Raw genomic sequence first — 14,570 nt, 5'->3', positions numbered from 1 at the left:
GATTCAGGGTTTCCTAGGGGGCTTTCTCTTTCTGCCATCATACAATAGCGCAATCTGCTGGCTAGAGCCAGTACTGCGGTATGTGACATGCTGGAGAGGCCCCCGACAACACAGCGGTCAGTAATCTACAGTAAGAACACCCTGTCGGACGTCTTTCGACATCGGTGCTGTACAGTCTTCAATCAGAATGTCTTTAGACGTCAGACTGTGGAAAGGGTTAAAGGGAATACATCACCTATATCTTTGTTTACTAACTTATACCGGATAGTGACATAAATTCCAGGTTTCTAATCTGTTTATGTTATTGTATTGTCTGTACATGAATATGGGGGATGTCATCTTGCCTTTTTCACAAAGATTTGCCTTACAGAAGCTTTTCCAGACATGCTTCACAGCAGTCTCATGGGTCATTCATACAATGGACCTATCTGCTTCTATAGTAGGGGTTCTAGTCTGCTCTATGTTCTGCGTAGACATTGTTGTGGTGGATCCTGTGTTATCCATACATAGGTGTTATCTATCATTGTAATTCTGCCTGTGAGGATAATGAGATGACTGCTGAAAAGTTTTCTCTACAGGCCAGGAATTATCAGACTATTATAAGGCTTAGTAGTCTGTGTGAAGAATGCTGAATTTTAGGATTTTTTCTTAAATCAGATCGTGACATCGAAAATGAAAAAGAAAGACAATCACAAATTCTTGAAAATATGTTTTTTAACATACAAACTGATTTATGCAACAGCTCATTTTATAAGGACGCATTTGCTTTAAAAGGGTTTTCTGGGGACAAAATGGAAATTATGAAAATGCTGAAATCTAGGAGGTACAGCTAAGTAGTGACAACCTGGACCCTCTTCTTCATCCCATGCAGCCGCTAATCTGCCACTGTGTTTACATGTATCACTTCCACAGTTAACACAACAGACTGTTACCTACAACTGCCAGCATGCATAGAGCTTGTTTACCGACCAGCACTGTAGCTCCGCCCCCAGGTTACAGGTCCTACAAGTTACCAGCACCAACCTCCCTTTCACTGAGAGTGCCAGAGAAAGTATGCGGGTACAACCTTCAGAGGAGGTGGATATATTTTTCAAGCAGAGGGAGACATGACATAGATAGAAAATGAAGAAACTAGCTAGACCAGGTACAGTAAACCTATTATAAAATGGCTTATTGCCATGATGTATATTAGATTTCAAAATGCTAGTCTGTGTCCAGAATACCCCTTTAATCTGAAAATATACAAGTACTATCAGGCCTCCAGTCCCAACATAAGTGCAGGTCCCAGAGGTGGGATCTACGTCTATCATGCATTACCAAATAATCTTTTTATCATTGCCATTTAGTTGCAAGCAGATTAGAATACTTCATCATTCCTACCATTAATTTCATGTCCTGATTATAAGCAGTATTGGGCAATATTGCAACTCCGGCTTGGGCTAATATAGATCAGCCAATCAAAACAGGCAGATGTGCAGTATAAGCAAAATGTAAAAATAGATATCAAGTAGATCAGATAACTGCCCTACAGAATTTTTAACCCTTTCCAATCCACTGTCCAACGTCTTCCTACATTCTGATTGAAGCTTGTACAGCTCCAATGTCAGAAGACGTCCAACAGGGCATTCTTACCGTCTATTGCCAGCCACTCCACTGTCGGAGCCTCTCTGGCGCACACATACTGGCTTTAGCCAGCAGATGGCACCGTTGTATAACAACAAAAAGAGAAAACCTTTTAGGAAACCCTGAATGCAAAATTGGATTGGAAAGGGTTAAGGCAATAAGTTCACTTGTATGCTCCATAAAAATAGTCTTAAATTAGACCTACCCAACTTTGGAACTTGACTCTCTTTCTTTTCTTCTCTCTTTTTCTCTTGTCTTCTCCTTCCCTCTGCCTTTAACTCTTTCTCTATCATAAGACTTGCTGCAAGATCTTCTTCGACTGGAGCGGTCACTGCTACGGCTGTGAGACCTCTGACGATGTCTTGATCTGGATCTAATATCAAAATATCAACTTATTGTTTACAGTTGTTCTTGCATAATAGGGATCGTTGATCCTGAACACCATTTCACAATTTACATATATACTTTACACAAAAAGTTCAGTAACTTTGTGAATACGTTGCATTATTTATTAAGTGCTGATATTTTCTGCATTTACAATTCCCCAGGCTGCAGGGCTGATAACTGGCTTACTGTTTGCACGAGGCTTACATATTGTTCAGTTCAATTACATCATGCAATTATTACATTTCTCTAATATTCATGTTTCAGACTTCTTTAATTTTTAGACTGGTATTCAGATAACAAACAGTGAGGGCCCATCAATATTGATGGTTAAATAGGCTACTGGGCCTGTGTTAGAGTTGCAGGACAGTGATACTTTGTAAGGAGATCGCCATATGGGGTATAAACACAGGATTTTCTGCCGTGATCTAGCATACAGAAACTTTCTAGCTCTTAGGGTGCATTCACATGTGGTGGTTTTTGATGCGGATCTGCACCAAAATTGGTTCAATTTGTTAAAATTTCATGCAAATGCTGCAGATTTTCTGTACACAAATCTTGTGTAATATATTTATGTACTAACTGAATCGGACAAAATATAGCGATCGTCATGTGACCTCTGACATTTTGCAGGCAACAGGGATACATGACACATATGCTAGTGAACACATTAATGAAATCATAAATAGGACTAACGGTGGAATAATGAATTTTACTGTGCTTATTACAAATCTTCCATTATGTACTTTGTGTATTTACATGGCTGCCGTCTCTAGGTAATGTTGTCAAATATTTTTTTTTATAAAGTTTACTTTAAAAAAAAACAAAAAACAGAGGAGACACAATGAGAAAAAACATCGGATGCGTAGATACATATGCATAGACTGATATATACAGGGTGTGGGAAAAAAAATATGGAAACACTGTACGAAATGTATGGTATTTTAACCATTAGCACTGAGTTCCCCAATAGATCCCTGCTTGGCTGAGAGCTTTCTTGCCAAATTTGTGTTTACTTCACCTCTTGGCCCTGCTCTGGTTGGTTTTGGGAGCCAGCTGATTACAGCAGCTGAGTGCCTCAAACCCCTGATCAATGGAACCTTGTTGCTTGGGCAGATGGTCACTTCTGCGTCATATTACCTCAACTGAAATTACATGGGATTATAAATCATATTTCAATAAGACATGTAGAGAATGATTTTAAGGCATGCATTTCGTATGGTGTTTCCATATTTTTATCCACCCCCTGTACATTATAGGATAAGAAAGTGAGCAGAATATTAAATACAGTGTTGCCTCGGCATACAATAGTAACTGGCTTGGGGACGGTCACTGCATGTTGAAAATACTGTACGTTGATACCATAACTATTACAAAAGTAATATAGAATGAAGATTAAGGAGAATGAAACAGATAACTAATACACATAAAGGAAGTCCTTGTATATTAACAGTCAGAAATATCTGCTGGAAGCTGTAAATCACTTTCTGTTGTAAGTAGAGAATAACAGCTTCTTCAGAATCCTGTGCAGTACATCAGAAATATAACATGGAGATGCCCTCACTTAATGTCCAAAGGAAAAACTCATCCCGGTACAGGTAAAGAGAAGTACAGGACATGTAGTACTACAGTGTACTGGAAAGAGGTGCTACTAGACAACAAATCAATGCAGGCACTTCAGTAATACAAACGTTTCACTAGTGGAATACCCATGCTGTCTGGCTGGATTGTTGAGCAAAGTGCCGGAGATCTGGACTGTCTGTGTCATTGTATGTTAAGTCTTCTACTCCATGGCTTAAGGCCCATTTAGATGTAACGATTATCACTCAAAAGCCGTCTTTTGAGTGATAATTGTTGCGTCTAAATGCGCGGCCATCATGCACTGTTCGTTCATCGCTCATTTCTAGCCAGCTAGAAATGAGCGATGAGCCTTATCAGGGCCGCATGCTGTTATCTCAGCGGGTGGTGCTGATAGCATTCTTTCAGCTGGTATCCCGCTGGCAGTTCTCAGCGGGACACCAGTTGAAAGCGCCGTGAACAATGAAGCTGTTTGCATATACAAAACAGCTGCATTGTTCTCAAAGCTTTTGCGGAGGTATCCCACTCTGCCTGCATAACTCTTAAGTAGCTAATTAACTACTTAGAGTTATGCAAAGATGATCGTTGAAAACGGTCACTCAAATGGTCGTTAGAATGATTTTTAAGTGATCATCGCTACGTGTAAATGGGACTTTAATATGGGAAAGGAAAGATCTATTCTATAAGCAAGTTAATTAAAAGGTTAAAAATGGAATATCCCTTTAAACTTAAAACGTACGCACACTTTCAGAGAGGACTTTTCACAAACTGTCGTGTACATGGGAAGTAACAATACTCTTGACCATTATTTTTCATTTTACATCAATTTTCCCCTCTGCAGGCTCTATATCTAATCATCTATTTTCCCCGAGATGATGGGTAGATGTTACGATGACTTTTAAACATTGTACAAATACAGAGATAAAACACTTACTAGAAGCTGAATCCACACCTCTACATGAGTCTATCTGCCTCTATCTCCCTCCTCTGCATGGGCTTCTATAGGTAGCAATAGACAGCAGCAAGCATAAACACTCTCCCATACACACACACACAGGCTGCCTGCACACAGCCAGATTTGCATTGCGGAATCTCGGCCGGCATCCGCCCCCGGATTTCGCAGCAAATACTTGCCATTTACATGCTATGCAAAAGTTATTTTTATTGCCCACGAGCGGAACTCAATTGCAGCATGTAAATGGCAGGGGAAAATTGTGTAGAAAATCGCAGCATGATCTATTTAAGGGCGGGCTACGCACGGACAGCTTTCATAGAATTCAATGAAGCATTGCAGAAGGGTCGCGGAATCCGCGTCACCACCTTGCGACAGCGCAGGAGAATCTGGAGAATCTGCACTGTGCATGTCCAGCGTCCCGCCGGACGGAACATCCACAGTACCAAAGGCCGTCTGCACTGACAGGTACGCAGGGGTCACTGGCCAGGCACAGGGTTGGATTCTGCTGCGGGATCTCGCAGCCGAAATCCAACCCATTTGTGTGCAGGCGGCCTTCCACAGACACACTTCCTGTAATCTGTCTCAGTTGCTAGAGACATACAACAGCAGGCAGTGAACAGCAAGTTAAAAGGAAGTGAGACCCCTAGTGGCCAGCACTTTGGGGCCCATTCACATGACCGTAATTCGAATCCATGTGCTTTCCACATATTCCATAAACGGCACACTGCCCCATATAGCCTATGAGGCTATTCAGATGACTGATTTTCATTGCACATTTTCACGGACAAGAGTAGGAAATACAATGTTTTTTATGCCGGAACATCGCACAGAACACGGACGGTGTCTGCGCACCGTGCGAAGCTTTTTGTGCCCATTTTGTACTAGCGTAACTTGCACAAGGCCATGTGCATACTGCCTTATGCCCCTTTACACGGGATGATTCTTGTTTAAAAGAGCGCACGTTGTCACCGCTAGTTGTTGGCGCTTGTGCAGAATGTTTAGACAGGCATCATCGCTGAGAAATGTTCACTTCACATTCTATGTACAACACTGAGCGGGTAATGTATAGACGTAATTCTTAAGAATTGTGGGGGTTTCAGCACTCGGACTGGCATAGATCAGAGAGCGATTGTACATCCTAGTGATAAGCTTTTACGATCTATGGCAAGTAGAGATGAGCAAGCATACTCGCTAAGGTCAATTACTCGATCGAGCATTGTCCTTAGCGAGTACCTGCTGGCTCGGCAGAGAAGGTTCGGCTGCCGACGCGGGTGACAGGCGAGTTGCGGCAGTGAGCGGGGGGGGGGGGGGGGAGAGGGAGAGAGAGATCTTCCCTCCGTTCCTCCCCGCTCTCCCCCGCCGGCAGCCGAATCTTTGCTCCCGAGCGGGCAGGTACTCGCTATGAGCAATGCTCGATCGAGCAATTGCCCTTAGCAAGTATGCTCGCTCATCTCTAATGGCAAGTAAACAAAAAAAAATAAAAATGCATAGATATTTGTAAATTATATTAGCAACTCTTTAGCCTGAGCTTTTACAAGCTCTTAACTTTAGCGCTCCGGTCACTAGGTGCATTAAACAGTTTATACAATGGGACTTCCTATTTCTAAAATGTATTTTAATCTTAGAGTTTAACAAAAAAAAAAAAAGTTAAAGAAAAATCATTTTAGACATCCACCAAACAGAAGATGAAAAAAAAACAAATGACTACTTAACACAGATGAGCCTTCTGTGCCCCTGGGCATTTCTTTTTTCAGGCTAGTAATATTAATCACACTTTTACTGCTTTCAATAAACAAAATGCAAACAGATATAATACGAAGTAATTCCGACATAATTCAAATACAATCCTCGTGCACCAATAACACTCCAACGAGCTGCATAAAAACCCCAGAACAGATTAATTGAAAAGTGGGCTGCCATAAAAGACCCAGTACTGTGGCAAAGGTTAAGTCACTTAGTCATGTTGAAAGATCTTCAAAGCCTTCTCAGATCCAGATAGGCCCATATGTTACAAAAATTCTGTGAAAGAGTCATTACGTTCCAATCTGCTTCTCATGTCGGGACTTACAGAACACACAGATGCTTGGCTCGCACCCTTCTCCAAGCCTCCCATTAGATAATGAAGGTTCTCCAATACCTTCCTATGTGACAGACCTAAAGTAAAAAATGTCTTTTATTTCCATCCGTTACCTAGCCAGGTTGTAAAATAATTAATCATAGATTGGCATACTAATGTCCAAAAAAAAAAAATTAAATTAAAGAGGTCTATAAAAGTGTATTTACTTGCTGCACAATACGTGTTAATTTGCTAATTTCTTCACAGGTAATCAATTAAAATGTAAAATATTGGATAAAATTACTTGCACTAAATTTAACAGCTGCTCCATAAGCATAATTAATTTCACAAGAGCCATATGTATTCTCTACGCAGGCAGAGTTGAAACAGAAAAGGCAGATTTGAAAATAAGTTTGAGAAAATCTGCATTTAATTAGCAGGTGGGCACTACAACTGCATAATGTTTTATACATTTTTATTTATGAAGTGACAGAAGATCTAAAGGCTTTTTAAAATGGCGTTTATTGTTTGAATGGGTACTGTTTTGCTGCATGCTAAAGTGATTTAAATCCTCATAGCTGTTCTTTGAAAAAAAAAAAAAAAATCATAAATGATGAAGGAAAACATGTGGAAAATTGTAAAACTAGAAAGAAATTGCGACAAAAAGCAGATACACATACCATAACCAAGAGGAAACTACACTTAATTAAATGTACACTACATCTGGACTATCAGCCTCATAAAATGTGAAACTATTAATTTTCATTGTTATAAAGGAAATGAGGTCAGTGTCATTGGGTACTTCCCAATATTTATTAAACTTTAGCGTGAAGATAGCGCATTCCTCCCCCCCCCCCGCCCCGCCCCCCATCCAAAAAAATCATATATTACAAGACGATGGTATATAAATATTATCGCAGGTTGTATTGTGGTAGAAGACCGTTGGTAAGCAGCATTACTGATCTATGGAATCGGCTTAGAACAAGCTGCACGTTAAAGCCGATAAGCGGCATTCAAGATGTGTGACTGAACTTAAAGTCTCCAAAATCAGAGAAGTGCAACCTCTGGCAATGCAGCTGTTACTAGACTACATTTCCCATGATGCTCAGTCAAGATAACAAATCACAAGCAAAAACCTGGCTCAGAGCATGGGAGATTTGCTAGGCTGGTAGAACATCACGGGGGATGTAGTTCATGAACAGCTGGAGCGCCAGAGGTGACCCTTTTTTGCCTTAGATGTTAAACCTCTACTGCCATTATTAGCGCTATGTGGAATCCCAGCATTTCCCTGCAGGAATCAAACAACAGTTGAGTTAGAGATAAGAGAGGATTGGAAAATAAAAAAATTTAATATAGATTTTTTTTTTTTTAACATGTCCAGAAATACAGAAAACAACAATAGCAAGCATTAATGTATGAATGCTAACGTCGCTAGGATCCAGTCTGGCTGTGGGAGAAGAACAGATGCGAGTGCAGCCAAGTTTCGAGACAACAGCAAGTTTGCAGCAACAAACATGAAAGATTGTGGTGTTAACCATTTTTAGGCAAGTCAGTTTTTTTTCAATGCACTAAATAAAAAATCTCAAACAAAAATTTGGCACACAGAATAATATATCATAGAAAATGTGATTATATTTTACTATGTGGGTTGGACAACTCACCTCAATCGTGGGTGTCCTTGCCAGAAGCGAATTACCTTATTCTCTTTGGCAAGAAACAAAAATATTCCAATAGGACAGGTCTCCAGCATCGGTTACTAAGAAGTTCAGACCTTATTGGTCGATATCATAAAAAACCTGAACCCGATAAAAACAAATCGCTTCCACATATTAAACCTAGTTTCTTATTCACAGCACTTGGCCAAGAGCTTCTAGGATTTTCTGCAGAACTGCAGTGTAAATGCACGGAAAGCGAAACGGGATGGACGCTGGCACATTGCAGGTGATAGAATTCAAAGAGGTCCCAAAAGAAGCAAACCAATTATAATAATGCAAAATGTCATAGCAAAGCATATGAGAAATAGGTTTTTGAAGTGAAAAATAAAGCTTTTGGAAAGTTTAGAACAAGTGGTAAACTACAATGTTTGGAAATTTGTAGCGCATGTAAGAATTGTCTCTATTATGGGGGGATTTTATTAAGACTGGAGCTCCATATGCGGATCTTAACATAATCTCCATTGGAGTGAGATGCAACTAAGCTATGAAGAGGCACACACCTCTTTGTACATTAGGCACACTGTTGGGCAGTCCATGCGCCTAAACAGAAATCTACAGGAGCTGCAGCAGTTTTCTGGTATAATTTACCATAGTTTCTGGTGTAAATTGGACTTAAATCTGACAGGCCAAGCCACCTCTCAACAAGCCATGCCCACTTTTTTGAAAAGTGAGTTGAGGCAGCATAAATTCAAAATTTCGCAATTTTGGGGGAACAAGTAAGACTCGCACCAAAAATTAGGACTTTGTACCCTACTTTGCACTTTATAAATCTTTCCTGGTATGGCAATAACATAATTCTCTACAGTGGCTGCATTCAGGCCAAAAACAGAACTTTCCATTCTGATTCATCACCTGACACACACATGAAGACCTGTTTGTTAGGGAGCCTTTTTACCAAGTCATGTTTCGGAATTGTCAGGAAACCCATCCAAACACAGAGCAAACACAAATTACATGTAGCTGATTCCCTGGTTACACCTAGATGCTTGTGCTGCAAAGGGTTAACAACTGTACTACCATATTATCACACTTATTAACTCAAACACTATTTTGGTAGTCACAAATGGCAGATTTGTTGGAGACATTTCTGCAACTACAAATTAAAGGGGTTTTCCAGGTAGCGCAGGCTGTCAGTGTCAGGCTACACCAGGGTCGGAGCGGAAACCATGTAGTGGCCAGCGCTTGTAATTACAGACACAGCTCCCACTGATGTCACTGAGAGGTGCGCCTGCAATTACAAGTGTCCGCTACTACACAGGGGCTGGAGAAGCACTGCTTGGAAATCCCCTTCTGTTCCATTTGTCTGAGTAGGGTTGTTTTAGCAGCAACCACATGGAGTTCTTCAAGCTCCATTCAAATGGTTGGGCGGTTCTATTAGTCATTGACAGCTACCCCTCTATGTACAGTCATACATAGATAGCTGTCAGTCACTAATAGGACCACCCATTGGACTGTTCAGCTGTACACAATGAATAATACATTTTACTAAATTGTTAATGCTTTATAGAGCCACGTTCCCTTCCTCTGCCAGGTGTGATTGTCATTTTGAAAGCTTCAGATACTCTGAATATGATATATATGGCTCAAGGCAAGTTGTTTGATACTTTAATAAGTACTTTAGATTATTAGAATCATCCTATGTAACATACTATAAAGGGTGGAAACCGCATGGCACTGAAATTCCCTGCAGCTTCCATGTCAGGATAACCCGTGCTGTAAATATTTCCTACCTGGAACATTAACCCTTTCCAATCCGCTGTCTGACCTCTGAAGACATTATGATTTAAGGCTGTACAGCTCCGATGTTGGAAGAAGTCAGTCGGGGTTCTCTTACTGTATATTGCCAGTCTCTCTGCTGTCGGAGCCTATCCAACGTGTCCCCTCATGCAGTACTGGCTTTAGCCAGCAGATAGCACCATTGTATAATGGCAGAAAAAGAGTAAGCCCCTAGGAAAACCATGATACAAATTGGATTGGAAAGGGTTGAATTGTAGCTCCATCCAAGAATGAAAGATTGACTCTACTGCTGAACCTTAGTGCGCCGGGTAACTGTGTGACCTTAGTTGTGGCTGCGCCTACATTGCCTTCCCTTTTGCTTCAGGGACAGGAATAGAATGGTTACCTTTGCAACCATATTAGCTTTCTTCGAGCCTATTGCTCTGTCATCCAGGCACTCAGGGGGTTCTACTTTCCTTGCTTTCCAGCTCTACCAGGAACCGGTTTGCAAAAATGTTGTATATTAAAACAGCAGTAACAGGGACCAAGGGGGTGATTAAAATCTGCATTTCGAATGCCAGTAGTAATATGACTCCTACAGGTGTTACATGCACCTAATGCATGAAGAGGCACATCTCAAGCTTTCCGTGTGCCTAAAAATGAAATCTACGCCAGCTAAGAGTTTCTGGTATAATTTATGACAGTTTCTGGTGTCAATTGTGCACAAATCTTTTGCGCTGAGGCCACTATGCTCACTCCTGAGAAGCCCCACCCCTTTTTCTTAAAAGCGGGGTGTGGGTCTTAAATTTTAAAAAGTTACCGTATATACCGGCGTATAAGGCGACGGGGCGTATAAGGCGACCCCCCAACTGTCACTTTATACGCCGGTAATATAGTGTAAAAAAAAATCATTACTCACCTCCCCCGGCGTTCTGTCGCGCTCCGGCAGGATGTCGCTCGCTCCTCGTCCCCGGCGCAGCATTGCTTTCTGAATGCGGAGCTTGGAATCCCCGCCTCCAGAAAGCTAATACACACGCCGTCAGCCAGTTACAGCCATTCAATGACAGCATTGAATGGCTGTGATTGGCTGAAGGCGCACGTGGCTTCAGCCAATCACACCCATTCAATGATGTCATATAAGACGACCCCCGACTTCAGAGCAGATTTTTCGGGGTTCAAAAGTCGTCTTATACGCCGGTATATACGGTACATTTTGTTTGTGCAAGCAATACTTGTGCTGAAATTTGTGATTTTTGAACACCAACTTCTACTTGATAAATTATTTTTCCCCTGCATTTATTGTCACACTTTATGGATGCATCAGTTAGGAGAAGGCCTTCACCCGAATTTATAACTTATAAAACAGACTAGTTCAAAGCGGACAGTGCTGAGGAGTTAATAAGTATGACCTCCTACTTGGATTTCAATAGAAATCAATATAGCTGGCAGTCTCATGATAACTGTAGTACGGTAGGTTTATCATAGACACTGAGTTACGTATACCCAGGTCAACTTGCATTCAAAGGCTTGAAAATAAATGTTTAGAGATTGACAAGAGATAAAAAAAATGCTTTATGAACAGATCACATCTCTGAAACAAATACAGTAAACCCTCGAGTTGCACTGCTCTTAAGTAACACTTTTTCAACTTAAGTTGATGTGTCAGGGCAGCGGCAGTCCCTCAAATAAAGTTGCATTCCTCAGATAAGGGCGCCGACCGCTCCATGACCCCGGGCTCCGCTCAGTGAGCCAGCGTGCAGCTCCCCCCTCCCCTCTCCACAGTGCACAGTGCCGGCTGAACGTTGCTGTGTCTGCCTGCCACCTGACACAGTACAGCACCTGAATCCCCAAAGTGCCGGCTGAACGCTGCCTGCCTCCTGAATCCCCACTGTACTGCAAAATGTAAGTACTGTACAGATGAGTACTGTACAGTAAAGAAACGTTTGCAAATAAATACGGCAGTCCTATGTCAAAGCACAGATAACACAGTGATACGTACTGCTATAATGATGTCCTTGCAGTCCTATGTCATAGCACAGATAACACAGTGATACGTACTGCTATAATGATGTCCTTGCAGTCCTATGTCAAAGCACTATATGCTAAATGTCCAAAATCCTGTTAAATGTTAATTTATTCTTTACAGTTGTTTTATATTCATTCAGTATTGTTATTGTCATTGGTATTAAAGACCAGAGTTATACTCTATTAAATGGGGTTTGGTGTGTTTTTTGGAACGTCTAGAATCAATAAATTGGATTTACATTAATTCCTATGGAAATAATGTCCTCAACTAATATTGATTTCCATTGCTTCCGGATGGATTAATGACATTCGTTGAGGTTCTACTGTACATAACTTTACAAATCACAAGTCATAAAGAAGGTTTCTACACCGAGATAGAAAGGTATTCTTTACTGTAAGAGCAGTAAGACTATAGAATCCTCTGCCTGAGGACGTGGTGATGGGGAATTCACTAAAAAAGTTCAAGAGCGGACTAAATTCCTTTCTTGAGTATGACAATATTAAATGTTATAATCACTGATTACTTCAAAAGAGTTGGTAATCCAGGGATGATTCTAATTGCCAGATAAGAGTCGGGAAGGAATTTTTCCCCCCTAAAATAAGGAAAATAGTCTCTGTTTCATAGGGTTTTTTCCTTTCCTCTGGATCAACATTGGGGGGGGGGGGGGGTAATAGGTTGAATTAGATAGACGTGTCTTTTTTTTCAGCATTGCACACTGTTACCATGTAAATACAGTAAGAAATTGTTCATATAACCCAAAATAGACAGAAAGTGCTTTTTGTAAATTGCCACATTCGTAAGAAAAATTCTTATTAAAAGATGCTGAATGTAGTTTCTCCTCTATTCACATTAAAAGTGATTCAGATTAACAATGTTCCACCATCTCTTTGAGAGAATCCATTGTGGCAATAAAATTATCTAAGCCAACCAACTACACTATCGTCATCATAATTAGCATAAACCATAAAAAATACAATCAATTACATTGGAGCTGGTCGAATTTGCGTCTGATGCTTTGTTTTTGAGTTGCTCTCCATTGGTGTCCATGAAGGTTTTCAGTGTCTGTTCACTAAAAAGATACTAATTTACTACTGGCGTGCTATAACTGAAACCTTATATAGAGAGAATTTGCCCTCCTTTCCATCTAATTAAAGTAGATATGTCACCTGTAACATGTTATTGATGCAGGTCAGCTGAATTGTGGAGTCATATTCTTATTCAAAAATTCAAAATGTCGAAATAGTAGTATGCAGAAAATCCTACAGACAGGCAAGCACGATGGTCAGATTCTTTCATTTACTTTAAGACATTTTAGGTTACATTCCACTTAAAACACTTTGTCTGGGACAATTACAAAAATGTCAAAAAGCAGGGAATGTCACAATATAATATATTTTCCCCCCACTTCAATGCCAATCTCTGTTGCGGTCTTTGTTGTAGTCATAGCCTTATTCAAAAATTTGTGGTTGAATGTGCATAAGATTATTACAAACGCTTGCACACACTCCTGGTAGACGCTGCATAAGGAAATTGCATTCCTGTTCGCACCGCTTGCCCCACCTTTCCCAACCAACCGGTCTAGTGTAAAAAAGGCCCGGAGAATGTCTAATACAAAGGAAATCTGGCAAGATGTCTAGTACGTAGAAAAGCTGAAGCAGCTGTGGTTTAGCCAGGAATCGATTCCCCTCTCTACCCCAGGCCCCCTTCCCACAAAGCTACTGACTGCAGTAAGAGCATTCCCCCACTGTTCTGTGTGAAAGAGGAGACCAAGCACAGTAAGTTATGCCCCTTGGTGAAGCTTGAAGGATCAGAAAGACTATGTTGGAAATTTATAAAGCTCCCTATGCCAGAATCTGCCCAAGCTATGCTTGCAACAAGGGTTTTGCAATTTTTTTGACTGCTCCGCCAGTCTAAACCATGTTCATGAAAAGGGGGTGTGGCTTGTTGTGAGGGGCGTGGCTTCCCTCATCCAACACATTTATGTATAATTTACACCACAAACTGTTGCAGCAGGGCCGGGAATCATGTGGAATCCATGGAAAAATAGAACATGCTGCGATTGGTTTCCGCAAGTCTGCAGGAAGAATCGATTTCCGGTAGCATGCTATGGTTGGCATTTGATACGGACACTTGCCGCGGATTCCGCAGCAAATATCCGTCCATGGGTAGGAGGCCTTAGTCAATTTGTAACTAGCTAGTGATTGTTGCAACAGGCAATTTTTGTACACAAGACGATTCAGCAGTCTCCTGTGAGCTTGTATAAACATTGGTAATTCTATGTATTTCCACAACACAATAAGAACATTGATAGGGCAAATTCTAAATGGGCACCAATCCGATGAAATGACTGAAAAGGTAGAATACTTTGGTAGTGCCACTATTATAAAGTGCAACATTAGGGGATTAGTCACTTGCTCGGGACTGCTATCCTTCCACCATAAGACGGCTGGAACGAATTCGGGAACTCACACTATGTCGGTTCTGTTTATGGCGTATGCCAGTTTTATTACATCTTCC

General features: G+C 40.9%; 1 protein-coding gene across 2 annotated transcripts in view; it reads right to left on the bottom strand.

The window, feature by feature from the left end:
- Nucleotides 1-14,570, bottom strand: part of RSRC1 (arginine and serine rich coiled-coil 1) — a 300,880-nt gene that overhangs the window by 242,936 nt on the left and 43,374 nt on the right. For both annotated transcript variants that reach the window (XM_066600346.1, XM_066600354.1), the window contains exon 4: nt 1,829-1,996. In XM_066600346.1, coding sequence (XP_066456443.1) covers nt 1,829-1,996 — 168 coding nt within the window. The remainder of the gene's footprint in view (nt 1-1,828; nt 1,997-14,570) is intronic.

This window comes from Eleutherodactylus coqui, chromosome 1 (genome assembly GCF_035609145.1).
Source record: "Eleutherodactylus coqui strain aEleCoq1 chromosome 1, aEleCoq1.hap1, whole genome shotgun sequence".
Lineage (NCBI taxonomy): Eukaryota > Metazoa > Chordata > Amphibia > Anura > Eleutherodactylidae > Eleutherodactylus > Eleutherodactylus coqui.
Note: the sequence above shows the minus strand (reverse complement) of the source record. Positions and strands in the feature narration are given on the sequence as shown.